Genomic DNA, 17149 nt, shown 5'->3' with positions numbered 1-17149 from the left:
GAAGAAATAGCAGTACAAATTAAGCAGTTACTTCAATGTTGCTTCGTAAAAGTGAGTTGCTGACGAAGCATGCACATCTTCCTTCTTTTTTAACCTATTTCGATAAGTACGATTTTCGGATAATACGTTTTATTTTCCGGTTTCCGTGGAAAACGAGATTTCCCTGTAGTTGCAGCCAAGATGGCGACTACAATTGAATCAAGCAAAAGTGCCCCCAGCAACGACAAAGGAAGGAATCGGAGCAGCGCGAAGGAACGCGGCTCGGTTAGAACACACTCCACATTCTTTTGTCGCGAACCAGAGTATGGTGTTCGCGTTTGAAACTGCGGTCACCCTTGGGGAAAGTGGACAACAGTAGCGAGTATAGGACCATCAGGCGAGACGTTCATCAGTGCGACCTGCTATGGTCATTCGGATTTTTGAACGATGCGAAGTGATAAAGGCCGTATCCTGCCACAAGCCGGGTGCCCTGCGGAACAGCCGCCTATGTACCACGCCTGCAACGAATTCGCGATTTCTCGTCCCCGTTTCTTGTGCTGTAAACGAAGGCATAGCGTACAATTTGTCGAAACCGAGTGAGCGCGTTGTGACAGTTCCGTGCCGGGGCCGGCCTAGCAGTCTTGCCGACGCTTGCAGCAAGACCCACAAGCCTGCAATGCGGGCACTCTCGGACCGCGCAGGATGCTGAGGTGTGAATGGGCCTTGCGGTCGACACTCACTCCGGCTGGAGCGGAAGGCGACCTGGCCGGCTAAGGGGGCCTGCGGCCGGTATAGAGAACCGCGACAGGTGTTGCCCAGAAGTGCCAGATCCAGGTTGCAGATTGGCCGCCGCGTGGGGTGTACGCGAGAGCCGGCACGAGAGACCGACGGACACACGTCGTTCCTGTCTTCTCGCATTCGCTTTCCACCGGCGGAAGCGGTCCTCGTAAGGCGCGGTCCGCCGAACGCGGGCGTTAAGAAATATAGGCTGTGCCGGTCGCCTCATCTTTTGTATTTTGCTGCCGTTGAAGACAATGCCAACCGTTACAGTCGTACTACTCAATGACAAGCCGGTACTCGGCTTTTCCTTTTTTTTTTTTTTTTTTTTTTGACGTAGGAGAAGTGAGAGAAATGGATACGACATGGATTTTCGATTCATTTCGACGCTTGCAAGGCTGGCCCGTGCAAGTTTCTGAACCAACGACCTCGCATAAGAACGCGTTCGTCATGAAGCTAGAACGCTATACTACGAGGACTGTAGGTAGTTCCTTAGAAAATTCGTGTCCCCACAATTTCTGGTATACAGTAAACCCTGTTATAAAGAACTCGCTTTATCTGAATTTTCGCGTTATTAGAAGCTTTTACGGTTCCAACTGCAGTATACAAGGAGACAAAATTATCATCACTTCTAACAAAGTACAGTTTCCAACAAAGTCAGTCTCCTGCCCTGGAGACTTCCTTATAACGAGGACACATTCAAAATTCTACACGCTTTGGAGGATGAATCAAATTGGTTCTCCGGCTGACGAGGCGTGTTCACTACAGTCGGTAACGAACGAATACGATAACGAACGATGGGGTAGCTGACCTTACGGAACACGTGGGAATCAGCCCCGCTTGCACCATCTCCGGACATTCTTCTGGCAGCCGGAAGGAAGGAAGGAAGTCAACTGCATTCCCAACCACTAGACTACGACAGTCTCGCAGCAAGGAAGTTAGCGGGTCAGCGTATAGTACGTGTCGCAACGCTTGTACGCAACCACGCGTGCCTTCTTCCATTGTGCTGGCGTACAGGGCCATCTCTTATTTCACCCCTCGCATCCCACCTTCGACGGCCGCTGTGGTGATAATTGTCTTTGAACGGCACGAGACAGAGAGATTCTCCCACGCTGCCCGGCTTTGTTTCCCGCGCCATGCACGTAACGAACGCGTTTAGCCTTATGGGAGTAATGGCGAAGGGATACGGATCGCAGAATAAAAAAAAGTGCTTCGCATTCTTCGCACACTTATCAGCCAATTGTTTAGGCAACTTCGACTCGCAGGTATTTTTTGGTATTGCGAATGCGCGAATTTGATGAAGACTCGATTGCGTGTTCTTCTCCCTCGACTACCTAGATTATGCGTGTACATCCTGTGAAGATCTTCCTTCCATTATTACGGAGACATAAGCTTCGAATTTACCTCGCCGCTATGCTTAGCTATACATCTGTTCCTGTTAGCAAATGTAATCCTACGCTATCCTTTCTCGTTGTGGTAATTGTGTTCCCTTGTGTAGAAGCGTTCACGTGACACAGAAAGAACACTCGGCGGAGGCGCTGACCTGCTCCCTTTGTGATTTGGTATACCTTTGCAGCAGGCATGCAACTTTCTGAAAAATAAACCACCTGAACGTAAACGACGAGAAGGCTGGCAGGTATTTCTAGACTTTATACGCTTTTGTGACTGCTTCCTTATTGATCAATTACCCCGCGCTTAGAAAACGTTTTTCGAGCTCCAACTTTTTGGCACGACAAAAAACTCCTAGAAACTTTAGGACCCTACCTCATTGCTCAGAAGTCTTAAAGGTCAGTCCGCTCTCCGTCGGCAATAAGTGCACTCAAAATTGCAACAACTCTCGTAAAAAAAATGGAACACGACGAAAATACCTCCCTACAAAAGAAGTTTGAAATAGGGAGAAAGATGAACATGTGCGCAACGCAACAGCAGACGGCCGTTAAAATTGCGTCTTTTCTATAACTGTAGGCGTAACGCCGAAAAATGCCCACTGTTCCACCCCTCAACCCGCCCCACCAAACGTGAGCTGGGTGTATAAACCTGGGGCTCTCCACGTCAAACAGGGAATTGGTGACACCCCGTAGTAACATGTCATTCTTTCCCGCCCAGTTAAAATAACTCCTGCACAACCAGAGTCGGGGAAGTTGGGGCATTGAACATAGCTCAGGAGTTTTGGCGCCATCGACTCACTTCTGAAAATTGGTGTTCAGTAGGGGACCTAAGATATCTAAACGTCCAAGGCTCACCTTGAGTGGAAGTGGTCGTCTGGGCGAGGGCTCCGACGGCGAGCAGGAGGGCCTGCGCGGCGAGCCATCCGACTCCACGGGCGAAGCGGAAGTCCAGTTTCCGCCATTTTGTGCGCGGGCCGGAAGTCGTTGCCGCCGCCGCCATGGCGCCGCCGCTCCACTTCCACGCACCTGGGGAAAAAAAACAAAGAAAGGAAAGTTGTGAGACGGTGATGCGCGCGGCACACATTTATGCCATTACGACGCCGCGACCACGTTTTCATTGTGTTCCCGCAGCAACTCTTTCCGCGTCCGGCATCGCGCCAACGACGTCGGTCATTCGCACGGGGCTTCTAAATGAAAGCTGCTGCCCTTGATGTTCCCCTCGCTCAGCGCAGAGGTGTTCTTTTCTGCTGCTCTTCCTGTGTACTGCTCCCCTAATCGCTGTTGCTTTCTGTAGGGCAGCCCATAAACGAAGTGTGCCCGAGTTGGGCCGAAAAGAATCGCCGAAAGTGTATATCGCGTGATGGAATGGAGTAGAAGGTTGGTCACGAGCTGTTTTCAAATTTCGCGCCGTGCGTATTGTATGGACGGTGTCGACGACGAGTTGAGGTAAAAGCTGGCATCCCTTTTAATCTCTGCCGGCAATATGGCGACGCAATCATGGAAGCATTAGGCAAGTGTGTGGTGAGGGCGGAATGGCGCCGAAAGAGTGCATGGAAGCGATGTTTCGTTCCTAATTCTGCAAGCAGTGCGGCAAGGGATTAGAAGACACCAATGCCCCATGTGGGGAGGGGGATCTTGGTCTAAGACTCCAACGCGGATTGGGACGCGGACATAACGAACCGTGACAAATACACGGGTAGTTCTTACACTGCAAAAAAAAAAAAAAAAAACTACAAATAAGGAGTGATCACGCTTGAACAATAGCAGCAAACGGGCAAATTCAGTGTGGTTAAACATTTGAAATCAACGTTGCTTCGTTTCACATAAAAAATTTCCCCGCATTTCCCCGAGGGGAAGAATGTGAAAGTGCGAATGCAGGAGTTGAATTTGCGCGGTTCGGTAATGTTCGCGAAAGAGAGATCACACACACACACACACAACTACAACGAAAGAAAGATGCATTTTTTCACAGACACCCATTTGTGTTGTCGTTGCACTTGATTGCTAGAGCGGATCTCAGCTTTGAAATTTCGTGTCAGTACTCCTTTAAGCGGGTGCATTAGCCCTTCTCACGCCCGATTCCTGGCCAATCCCCCACGTGGGTATGTGCCATGCACAGACACCTATTTGTGTTGTCGTTGTACTTGATTGCTAGAGCGGATCTCAGCTTTGAAATTTCGTGTCAGTACTCCTTTAAGCGGGTGCATTAGCCCTTCTCACGCCCGATTCCTGGCCAATCCCCCACGTGGGTATGTGCCATGCACAGACACCTATTTGTGTTGTCGTTGTACTTGATTGCTAGAGCGGATCTCAGCTTTGATATTTCGTGTCAGTACTCCTTTAAGCGGGTGCATTAGCCCTTCTCACGCCAGATTCCTGGCCAATCCCCCACGTGGGTATGTGCCATGTCAGCGGCCAGGCAGCGCGCGCCCATCTCCCCCCGTTGCCAAGGAAGACGAGGAGATTCCTGGCCAATCCCCCACGTGGGTATGTGCCATGTCAGCGGCCAGGCAGCGCGCGCTCATCTCCCCCCGTTGCCAAGGAAGACGAGGAGATTCCTGGCCAATCCCCCACGTGGGTATGTGCCATGTCAGCGGCCAGGCAGCGCGCGCCCATCTCCCCCGTTGCCAAGGAGGACGAGGAGCGCGCGCACCCACAGCTGTTGCTATGTGGACGAACGGCGGTCAACGGAATTCAGGGTCGCTTATAAAGTGCATTCGCACTTAAAAATCGCATTCATTGTTGAATCCTCCTCCTTCACAACCACATTGCTCCAAGGAGAGTTGGGCTGCTACGACTCCAGTTCTACAAAAGGAATTCTGACCGGTCCGTATTTAGTTATTTTTGCAGAATATAGTTAAAATTGTTTGTTTTCAGGTAAAATCCAACATTAGGCAGGAGAATCGGGTTAAACCTGAATTTTCCGTTAATTTGGTTTAAACCTGAGTTCTCCCCGAGTGAACATTGTCAAAGTAGCGATCTGCACAATCGTGCGCTGGCGGTCTGCCGTTCTCAACCAGAACTTGCTGGAAGCAAGCCCCCACAAACACAGCCGTCAAACTCATCGAGTATTGGCATGACACTACCTCTCGCTACCAGAGGCTCGAAAATGCTGCAGTGACAGTTTTGTGCCTGGATAATGGAAGCTGTGATGTCGAGAGAACGTGCTCCAGGCTGAAATACGTTTAGCGAACGGACAGGTCTCGAATGGAGACCGACGTGCAGCGCATGCAGATGATTATGTGCGCAAACAATAAGGCGTAAAAAATTGATGACCAGCTCTTCGTGAATATTATGTTGATTTTTTACAAGTTATCAATGACCTTAATTGTCATCATTACTGACTCATTCCCAAACAAACGACAAATTTAGGGGATTATTGGCTAAAAAACCAAGATATACCCCCAATCAACAGCTTGAAATAAACACCAATTTTAACGTGTTAGACCTAAAAAGCTCGTGATTCCTCCAGGTAAAACAAACTGAGTGTATTGCGAGTACATCGTCAGATTTCACCCGAAAAAAAAAAATCCCGAATTTCGAATCGCTTTACAATAAGCGCGACTTATCGCCGAATATCAGTTTGAAATAATAGCACCCCATTTTTACCCCCCCCCCCCCGCCATTTTAAGAACATATAAAACTTGAAAACGAACAACCCTAATAATAGTTCTTTACGGGGGTCAGAAATCCATAACTCCTCATAAGTTCCCAGGTGCTCGAAACCTTTGCATAACCCGCCGCTGCGGCCACCCTCCCCATATTCATGTATGCCGGCGGGGCAATGCTCCGTCATGCGGCAAAAGCGGGCCATTTGCAAACAGCTCCCTACAGCACGCGCATTGCGCTCCTTTCGTACACGCCAAGCAGACATCTTATTCATTGATAAACAATTCGAAATAATGAGCGTTAACGGTGACTAATTTGCGAAGACTGCCATTTGTGGCTAAAACACTCTGTGGTTAATTTTGCCGCAAAATGATGAAGGAGAAGGCCGGGACCTATACTATTAACGTGTCATCAGGATCACGTGTCACGCGACACTCAAAATTCCACAGCTCTTGCGTTCCAAATTCATGCTTTTAGGAATTTTGTGAAACGGGAGAGAGAGAGAGAAAAAAAAATATTTTTATTTCTCCAGCAGAGGCTGATGTGTGGGCGTTGCCCTGTGGAAGGCGTCCCTAGTCCGGGATGCCTTGACTTCGGCTGGCCGTCCGTGCTCGGGTCACCAACTTAAGCTGGATATCCGGGTCCGGGCTGGCCAGGAAAGCCCTCCACTGCTCGAAGGTTGGGTTGGAAAGGGGGGAAAGTCTGGAATTCGTTGGCACTTCCACAGTATATGGTAGAGGGTGCCAGGCTGGGGACAGTGAGCACAGAGGGAAGAGTGTTGGGTGGGGAAGATGAGGTGGAGGCGGGTGGGATGTGGATAGGTATTCGTTTGTAGCCGCCGCCAAGTTGTAGCGTCCTCTCTAGAGAGGCGCCAGTGTGGTGGTGGAAGACGACGGCGAGTTTGCCGGTAATGCGCGAGAATCTCCGTGTAGCAACTCAGTAGGTGGGGTTGATCGTGAGGGGGTAAACATTGGCCACCGTCGGCAATGGCTCGGTGTATCATATCGCGAGCCGCGGCGTGAGCCGCTTCATTGCCGGGGATGGCGGCGTGTCCAGGAGCCCAGACGATGCGGATGTCAGGGGTCGTTGAGCAGTTTTTGAGGATGCGAAGTGCTGATGAAGAAATGGGAAAATTGCCCTCAAAGCTCCCGATTCCCGGCCAGTCTCGTGTGTGCCACGAAGAAAGGAACAACAACGACAACAAGTTTTGTTCTACGCAGAAACGTGCAGAAATGGCACAGTTGGTAGAACATTGGGCTTCAACGGTGCAGAGCTGGACTGAAATCCCATCGGATCACACGTGTGTGCGTTTTATTTACTCTTTGCTGCGGCAGCCATTTTGTTCGGCGGTCAAACACAACGGTGCTTTTTCGCAGAATTGAGCAATTAGGACTTGCTGCAGGGACTACCCTGGTTTGAATGCGTGAGCATTACTTGGTTCTCCGGGATCACTGAAGCCAGAAACCTGACGTCGAAATCTCCTCTGGCAGCGAACGCGGGTAGCATTAAACTCAGCGGCATATATGCAGTCAACGTAACTCAGCGAGGTGGGACGCTGACGCATTCTCACATCCTATAAAAGAACACTTAGGGGCCCCCGTAGTTTTTTTAGCAGCGAAGCTGTTCAAGCTAGAATTTATCTCGGTGGTATTAGCGAAAAAAATATGAAGGCAAAACTCCGCCGCCTGAAAAGGGTGCACCACCGTAGATAGAGTTTTGCAACAGGGAAGCCGGCTTTCGCGCCTGGTCCAGTGTGAAAACAATGGGCATACGCGTATGCGCACCCCTTACTATACCATTTTAAGGTGGTAATCTTTCTTGGGCTACGAAAACTAAAAAAATGGCGCAGTTTGCACTAGTGGTGCAAGGCTGGAGAAACAGCGGAGCTGGGGGTCCACCTAGTTCTTCCCGCCAGGGATCCGCTGTCAGTGTGGGAGACCGGAACGGCCTTGTAAAATCCAGCTAAACCTGGCCTCACCCCTCTGCACTTAGCCTAGCCCAGTAGAACATTGCAAAACCTATCAAAACTTAGCAGAGCCTAGCAAAACTTAGCAAAACCGGACAAAGCTAACTCGACCCCCAGTTCTGCTGATTGTCCAGCTTTGCACCAGTAGTGCAAGCTGCGGCAATTTTCGGATGCAAGGCATCTCTTTAACTCGCCTTGTCCCGCGTCGTTGTCGCGGCGTAGTCCGCATCCCTCCCCCATTCTTCTCGCTGCGGCAGCTGCGCGCTCCGCCGCTCTCACCGCCGCGCCATCTTGCGTCAGCGCGGTCAGCGCGCAGCTTGCGCTCGGCTGCGCTCGCTCTCATCGCCGTGCCAGCTGTGCGTTAGCGCGCAGCTTGCGCTCGGTTAAAAATTTACACCATTTTCCCGCGAGGGAAACCATGGGGTAGATGCGACGCATCGGGGGTGAACATGCTGCGTAAATAGGATACACAACAACACCAATCCACCCGCTGACATCGCTAACATAACGGAAACGCAACGGCAACCCCCGATGCGTTGCATCTACCCCATGGTTCCCCTCGTGGGAAGATGGTGTCATTTTTTTTTTCGTTGGCGAAGCAGCCCGACAAAAATCGTCTGCGAAAAACATTCGTCCAAGTCGAAACTATAGGTTAGACACACCCGCATTGCGTGCGAACTGAACAAAGAAAATGTACCAAGAAACAAGAAGCAGAAGCGCACATTGAAGACGTCTGAATGGCAACCGATTCATCGCTGCCCTCGTCGGAGCAGGCACTCGCAAGGACGATTCTCCGCAGTGCCTGCGTGATCCCGGCCCACTGAAGCATTCGTAACCCGCCCTAATACTTAAAAAGGCAGACCGACTTCAGTGTTTGGCTCTACAGCAGGTATATTAAAACCAACCAACGAGAAATAGCGAAACGGGAGCTGATTTACGAGTGCCCAATCCGCCTTAAAGGCAAACGCTTGTTTACGACGACGGCTTCGCGAATAGACGTGTGCGGGAACGGAGTAGCGTAATATACGAGCTCAATCATGGTTGCTGCGGAGTGTTAGAAGTCAGCGGCCGACGAGGCATAATTGGAACAAGGCTCAGACATTTCACGCCTCAGCTGCGCACCGCAGCCGAGATGTTTAGCCGTCTGTACTCCTTCACGGTACCAGTCGTGACCGCACGTGCTCAACGATCGTCTCGATAATGTGGCGTGTAAAACGCACACTTCGGTAACACCGTGCTATTGTAGTCGGGTGGCGCCGCTTCACGTGTGTGTTCCATACGATAACACGGCTGATATATTTTTTGGGGCTCCGCTGCCACGTACCGCTCTATATAGCTGCTCGCACAGAGTTCAGTTAATACGCATTCAAAAACATAAAAAGAAACAGCAACAATCGGCGGGCGTGGCCTGTGTTTTGGAGCCCGGTCGTTGAGTTCTATAGATTTTTGTCACGAACGACCCACCACCCAGAGACGATGAATTGTTGCAACCAGCCTGGAGGCGGTGAAGGAACACAACGCTGTAAACGGCTTCGTGATTGTAATGAGGATGTCTGGGGAAGCAGAGCCCGTGAGAGCGATTTCTTCGGAAAGATTGCTTCGGAGATTGTCACGGGCGCACGGCTGAATTGCTGTCGATTCGGGGCAGTTTTTCGCTCGACTTGCGCAGAAACAGGAATTCGCCTTGAACCCGCTCACGCGAAAAGAGCGATGTACCCACGAGGCAACAACCCCGGCCTATTTCTGTTTTCAGGTTTTTTTTTTGTTTATGTGATCATCCGCGGAGTTAATTACTCAGAGTCGAACAGACGAAACGCCACACACAGTGCAGAAGCAACGTGACTTCGTGAAGCCGGCAACGTTCGACACGACGGCAACAGACACAAGATCACGTGACTGTACCGGTAGGACAACTAGCGTGTGCTACATCATAACGTCTGTGCTATTTTCATGTCTCAATTTGTGTCTGCGTGTGTCTGTGTGGTGGTGGGGGGACACAACCTCCGCGGAAAAGCGTGAGAAGCAGTTCGAACAGTTCGTGCGCTGCTCAAGTAAATTGTTCGCGCGCATGAAGGAAGACTGCGCAGCTAAGAGAAGGCTTTCTGCACGGCCGCGCCGATTCCCAACCGTCTCCTAAAATATTGACCGCGTGCATCTTGGAAAAATAACCTTTTTGTGGTCGTTCGCTCGTCTCGCAAACGGGTGCAACCCCCCACGAATATTCCGAACGACCTTGTAGGTCCGCAAAATGCTGTTTTCAAATCACAGCGTCTTCTGCAGCCATGGCATAAAATATATCATAAATCAAAGAAAGGACGCCGTCGCCTCGCGTGGCGTGAATGCGGAGGAAGCCTCTTGACCACGAATGCAGCTATTGCTTATTTCTGGTGTCTTTTAAAGTAGGCCCATAACGGACGTGAAAGTATTGATTTTAAACAGGGAATCACTGCATTCTTGAATTATAAAATAAATGTAGAATTTTCGCGGACTGGAAAATCTGAAAAAGAGGAAGTTGGCATCATTCTGCACAACAGCGAGAAAAAAGACGTCTACGAAGGGAACGGACAGGACGAGCGCTGTACGAGGGTACGAGGGAGTGTGATGCTGCGTTCTCTCTCTCTCTCTCGTCTCTTCTGTTGTAAACGTTTATTTCCCGCACGCATCCCGTGAATAAACTATTTGTGAGTAAAAAAACAGCGCTCGTCCTGTCCGTCCCCTTCGCCCACGTCTTCTTTCGCGCTGTTGTCCAGAATGACGCCATACCAACTTGCCCAGCTCACCACTCTGAGGGAGTTGGCAATTCATAACCTTAATGCGACCGGCCTCCGTAATTATAGGGTTCCGAAACGGTCTTCGCAGGTTTCCAAATCACATAACTCCAGTGATGAAGCTATACCCACTGAGGTTGCGAAACGTGCAGTGAACATCGTTGTCATGTACGCCATGTGTGGGATGCGAACGCACGACTTGAGGCGTACGTTGAAAACGCTTACGCGGCATAGTCCTAGGTCGTTTTTATGGAGGTGAAAGAACCGCTTTCTGGTGTCAACAACGACTGGGGCGATATTATCACTATGCGACTCCAGTTGGCAGTTCCAGACGAACCACACTTTATCCGTACAGCGCATTCCAGCATTCGTTTGTCCGGGGTGACCCCCCAAAGGAATTCCTACAGCCAAAAAACTGAAACATACGAAATTAAAGTTCTGGGATGCACACTCGATTTATATAGGGATTGAAACGTCTGGCATCCGAGGGGATGTACGGGTCACACACATGGCTTCGAGGAGCAAGTGCTATGAAGGAAGACTCCGATGATCCCGCCTCGTGATGAAGAGGTATGTGACAAAGCATCCTTCAAGAAGGTGTTAGGACTGCAAGTTCCCGAGGAAAGGATTGCGAGATTCTATTGAGGACGATTTCAGAGCCAAAGGTCCAAAGGCCAATGATCGAACCGAGTGAACAGAAGGAGTGCCTGGTAATAGCAGTAAGGCTGTAGAATATCATAAAACAGAGAAAATATTGTCTGTAGCCGCAAATTTTGTTACTACACGCTGCGCTTGTAAAAACAGCGAAACACAGCATACGCAGCACAACTGCTGTCCTGATATTATTACTTTCTGTGTGGAGCCATTAATACTTTTGAATGTTTCTGAAAGAGGCTGCGAATAAATTTTGGCGTGCGGCATATCTAAAGCCTGCATCGGCTGACCAGGCATAGGGCTATCTTAACTCTCATTCAAACAGCAGGGAGAACAAAACATACTGCCTGGAATCGCTCTGTTTTGAGGTTTTAGGCCCACGCAAATAAAGGAAACACGCACGCCTGCGAATAACAGTTCATATTACAAAAGTGTATTTGAGCCTTGAAGAGCACACGTGCTTCGCAAACAGCAGCCTCAGTTCCCGGAAGCAGCGAATGCTCCGGTCCAAGGCGTCGTTCGCGCGTCACTCGCGTACCATATATAGAGTGTGTTATATGTGGACCAAACAGGTCCGTTCGGCCAAACATCTAGCGCTGGCACGCGTTCTATTGTTCTACCTGCGGAAGTACAGGGTGTAACAATTTAAGCCTCTTTAAAAACGTATTGGAAAGGGGCCGCTCCGACTGGAGGGAGCAGGGAAGTTTTTAAAAGCGCGTGGCGCTATTTTCGAATGTCGCCAGCTATGAACGTGCACAGTTGTATGGCAACTTCAGACGCAAGCTTGTTTTGCCCTGGATCCTTATCTGCAGTTGTTGAACGAGGTTTTTGTACGCACCATCGCCAATAGGCTTTAGAGCGGGACTGCCGTACGTAAAAGGCAACGTAAAACTTGGACACACCTCGATAACGTTCGTCCGGTGAAGGGAGTGGCTTGCTCTGAGAACGAGAAGCTTCTTGTGAATTTTTGTCCACTCCCTCCTGACTTCCATCCGCCTCTGTCGTTCGCCCTGTTTTGTCGGACACCGCACTGTCCAATATTTAAAGGCGAATCCGCTTAGGGGCTCGGGCTGTTGATATCTTCTGTCGCCATCGTAATCGTCGTCTTATGTACTCACGGTACTAAAACACCCACGGTACCAAGGCGCCAAGAATGCACTTATATACTGCATGCTTCGCCCCTCTACAGGTGTCACGTTAGTGTAGGTGGCGGTTTTTTGTTTTAAGAAAATCGCGCCAACCAGCATTCCGCAACAGAGAAGCCTACCGGGGACGAAGATAAAAGAGCTTCAAGTATACATCGATGCATGGGAGGACAGGATCTGGCTCGCGTACTCGCAGGTACGCGTGAACAGTTTGATAGATGTGCCCACGGAGCAAGATATAAAGAGGAGCGCCGACTGTGGCCCAGAAAAAATCTTTTGCTCGGGCAGATAATGTCCACGCGCCGCTGGCCGCCCAGCTTTGCCTTTGCTCTCTTCCTCCTTCGTTCGCCCTCTCGTCGCTGTGCCTCTGTACATGGCTCTTCCCTTCTTCGCTCTCCCCAGAGGCATATTTTCTTGCGCAGCGACGTCTGTCTTATGCCTGTCCTACTATGCAGGAGGCATGCGTGCACGCGCGGAATTTAAACACCCGTGCGCGGCCGCAATAGACGGCGCAGATAAGCGCACGCCGCCGCATACATGGCGATCGCTTATTCCCGGAACGTTTAGTCTGACATTATGAAATATTGTCAGACTAAACGTTCTAAATACTAAATACTAAAAATATTGTACTAACCCAGCACATGTAAGACGCAACTGAACGACGACGACTTCAGAAGCACCAAAGAATGAGCAAGAGTAATATGGAACGCCACAACATAGTCTAGCGTGATTCTGCTTACGAGGAATCGATGCAGCGCAAAGGTTACCCTCTGTTGTTATCCCGCTCTCCGGCCGCGTGCTTAATTATTTATGCTGCTTCTGCGCACGAACAACGCTTACGAGGGTCGCCCGGAGACTCCATCGGCAAACGGCAATGATGCACATTTCTGTGCCAATGACTAAATTGGACGGCTGCCCTGTTGTATCAACTGTACAAAAACACTGTCAGCTTGATAAGGAACCCAAGAATATCAAACGCATACTTCATTTTAACTCATGCTGCAACTTACCGCCCGATGTTCACTGTCGCTCTACGGTCGTGTTATCTCTTCGATAACACCGCGGTCTCCAAATAAAGTGCTGCGATTTGTATGGCTGCAATTTTTTGGCCTACCAGGGTTCCCGGCGTTTTTTTTTTTTTTTCGTTAAGCGACTGACCAGCAAAACAACCGGCTCGTTAAACCTTTTCTTTCGGCGAGTTATCGCGAAATGAAGGCTTGTGAAAAGACCGCACTGTCAGGGACTTGATCTTGAGCAGATTGCTACGTCGCGGGCAGTCGCGGGTGATGTTATCGCATTTCTGTTCTTTTCTGATGAGCGTGTAAGTGCCGGCCCGTGTTCTAGGCGCACTCTGTTTTGGACGCAAGTTGCAGAACTGCGAGAAAGCTGAGGGAACTTTTATAATCGCCAGTGATCAGAACCAGTTACTCCTTTCGCCTTTTGTAAAACCTGTTAAAACAGAGCCAAATTTACAAAACGGAGCCACATTTTCGGCAAGCACCGCGCAAAAGGTAGTGTTTGTATAGCAGCCATATTTTTGTATGTGGTCTCTATATTTTGTTTTTCCGCCATGGAAACCAATCCTTAACGTATCTTTGCCGTACGGCCACTCAATTCCTTCGGGTCCGGGTTACCCGGAAGGTGCTGTCGAACAAGTTAATCAACTGTGCGAAGGAGGCGCGCAATGAACGCGAAGCGGCGCGAAAGCAGGCCCAAAGCAGTCCGTGCCCAAAACTACCGTCGCCGAAGCAGACGACAGAGCCGACGGAATGCGTTCCGCCAACTCTACCGCCGGCGCACGGGGAACGCCGGCCGATTAGCCGCCGCCGGCTAAGGTCCCTTTCGATGCGCCATCTACATTGTGCTCCACGAGTTATGGACATTAAGAGCCCGCCGGAGAGAGCGAAGTCGGCGCTCCTGTTTATCTTGCTCCGTGGATGTGCCTGCCCTTAGAGTTTAGCCGGTTGTTTATGGCTAATTGTGCGTTTATCGCACATGTTCGGCTATTTCACGGGCCCACGTGCCAACAAGTCGTGTGCAGCCCATCAGGCTTTATTCGCTGCGGCCATGCGAGTAGGATGTAGATATACACGCCCTGTGCTCTGCGCCTTGTACAGTAGACGCTCATTTCTTCAAAGCTTGCGCACGGTTCGCCATATCTCGGAAGATTGTATGTAAGAGGCGCTGGCTCGCCTTCTGCGCATGCGTCCACGCCAGCCCACATCGAGGTGTTGGCGAGCAAGTGGAGAGAATCTTAAAGACTGCATCTCTGTTGTAGACGCCTCTTGGTTCGAAGCGGGAATAATAGCGATGCCGATAAACGCCCGATTCGAGACACGGATGCAAGCAAGCGCGCATACGTGCCTCGCCTTATTGTTGTTCGTTGAAGAACCACCCGCGTTTCGCACTCGGTGCATGCCCGACAGAGCCGATCAGGCCAACCGCGCACAAGGCGGGCTCATTACTGCCGTTCGACGCGCGCGCGCATGCGCATCAGTGACGGTCGCGGCCGGGGCTTCGTTAGGGAGCAAAACTTTGAGGAACAAAAGTGCTCGCACCGTATATACACTACTTCTGCACAGACAAGGCACGCTTCTGTTGCGGTCAAGAGGAGGCGAAGTGATTCCGGCCGAGATTGCGAAGGGGGGAGGGCAACTGCGCCGCTGACCCATAGTTGGCACACTGCGCCGGGCCGCATATCGTCTTCGTTGCTGGCACAAAAGCGTCCGCCTGACCTGCAGTCGTCGTCGGCGCCTTCTGTCCGCCTTGTTTTTCTAAGCCTGCTGCGTGGCGGAGGAGGCCACAAAGGGTGTGGACGCCGCCACCTTTTAACTGGACCAGCCTTCTACGACTCGAAACGGGAGTTTGCACTGGAATCGTCGCGCGTCTGAGAACGGATATAGAAGGAAGATGAGCGTTCCGTTGGTACGAGTTGCGATGTGTGCGAAAGGTAGAGATAATGATCGACGGAGTGTTGGAAAGTGTTGCTTTGCTGGGCGCTACAGTCGGCGTCCTTTGTGTGCTCTCTGATTGTTGCTGTGGTTACAGTTGTTTTACAGAGAAGCTGTTTATGGCTAAGGTTCTGTGGATTTTTCGTGTGCGTAAATAAAAACTCCCGAGGATTCACGTGTCTTTGAAGCGCGAGGAGTTCAATAGCGTGAACGTTCGGGCGTGTGAGTTTGTTTGTTTCTTTCTTCGTGTGCGTGCCTGCTTTCTTGTTTTTATTTGTATCCACAGTTCCTGCCTGCCTCGCCCGATTAGAGTGTCACCGACTGTGCCGATGTCTGCCCCATTCGAACAACGGATGGAATTGTTGTATGCACTGTCTACTGTTACGAATCGACTTTGGGGTGTGGATGTGTTGATGGGGCACGAAGGCTTCAACAGCGCACAACGTAAATTCGTGCCGTAGTACTTTCCCGCATACCATTAAGAATATGTGGAGAAGACCACTTCCAAAACTGAACCGTTCAAGTTCATACACGCCTCACGCCGCGTAGGCGACTTTAAGAATGCTGCGCGGACAGAACCCTTTGCGCATGCACGGGCTAGCCGCCGTGGCTTTTCGCAATGTCTGAATAATCGCGTCTCCGACTCTGCGAGAGGGCATAGTGTTGTGGATGTTTAATTTTGCCGAACGTGTCTGCGCTTGTTTTGAACATTGAATCGGAGACTATAAATATGCTGTATTTCTGACGAGACAGTCAGGGCGTCTTCGGGCTCCACGGAGAACATTTCTCTGCCCATTCGAGTTGTCATGTTTTAAGCACGCCAGTGTGTTGCTCCCTGTACCATCGCTTTTCTTTACGCGTCATGTATTAAACCACTTAAGTTTGGACTTTGAGTCTTCGTTGTCCGAACCGAGGCAAACCTCCGGCAAGCCACTCGCCAACCACGCTACCACGACAGGCCAAGTAGTATAGTCATACGTCTTCGTTCTTGTAGCAGGACGCATCTTCGGGTACACTCAAGAGCCATGTCACGGTTCTCATGTCAATGCATTCCGATTGGGTTTATAGATGACAACACCACGCCTATCATCGTCGTCGGTGATCTCAACACCGACATCCCCAGACCCGATTTGTGTTTCAGTGCTTTAATTTCAAGTGACACACAAACTGCGCGACCCCCGCTGGTCATCGCCGGTCGTGCATAGATTTAACTCTAGTTAAGAATGTGTCCACGGTTGCACACGAGCCGATCAGCGTGTATCATAGCGACCACAAGTCCATCGCCACCACCACCAAGACCACAAAGTAAGGGGCAATTTTTTGGAAGCAAATAACGACCAGCGGGTACGACAATAAGCGTGCGTGCGTAGCTTTTGTCCCGACGACCACCGATCAAGACCATAAATGAGTTGGTATCTTTGTTCAAAATTCTGTGTCATCTCACCTCAGCTTCTCTGGTGATCCACTTACACAAAGTGACTGTGATTTCTTTTTGCTCTATACGAATCTTTCTAAGAGCATCTCCGAGGTTTCCGTCGATAGACGTTAAGTGACCTATCGCTAGTCTGGCGGAGTAGCCGCCGCGCACCGTCCTTGGCTGGCGGGCGAAAAATATCGGTTGTCCTAGTTTCGCGCTCAGATGTATAGCAAACGCATTTGCACGCGTTTGCGCAGACCCGTCTTTCTGAGCGATGCGGGCGTGAAATAGGAGGATGTCCAATGGATCGATTGCACGCTCTTCGTCGTTTCTCGTTGTTTTTGCGTGCCTCGGTGCATGATGACCGCTAGACGAGCGAACCGAGTAACGCCGCCTTGAGAAGAAAGTGAGACACCGATAATTTCACGCATCTCTCAGAAGACACCGCGGTAACAATGACGTGCGCTGTGGCATCAAGGCCACCGGAATTCGGGC

At 50.5% G+C, this 17149-nt stretch overlaps 1 protein-coding gene across 3 annotated transcripts in view; it reads right to left on the bottom strand.

The window, feature by feature from the left end:
* Window positions 1–17149, bottom strand: part of Cad96cb (protocadherin Fat 4-like Cad96Ca) — a 381477-nt gene that overhangs the window by 170201 nt on the left and 194127 nt on the right. For all 3 annotated transcript variants that reach the window (XM_077698388.1, XM_077698390.1, XM_077698389.1), the window contains one exon: window positions 3000–3170. In XM_077698388.1, the coding sequence (XP_077554514.1) occupies window positions 3000–3170 (171 nt within the window). The remainder of the gene's footprint in view (window positions 1–2999; window positions 3171–17149) is intronic.

Source organism: Haemaphysalis longicornis, unplaced genomic scaffold (genome assembly GCF_048455015.1).
Source record: "Haemaphysalis longicornis isolate Haplotype H1 unplaced genomic scaffold, Haemaphysalis longicornis Haplotype H1 scaffold_2, whole genome shotgun sequence".
Lineage (NCBI taxonomy): Eukaryota > Metazoa > Arthropoda > Arachnida > Ixodida > Ixodidae > Haemaphysalis > Haemaphysalis longicornis.
The sequence above is the reverse complement of the archived record's forward strand: the minus strand, read 5'-3'. Positions and strand labels throughout refer to the sequence as shown.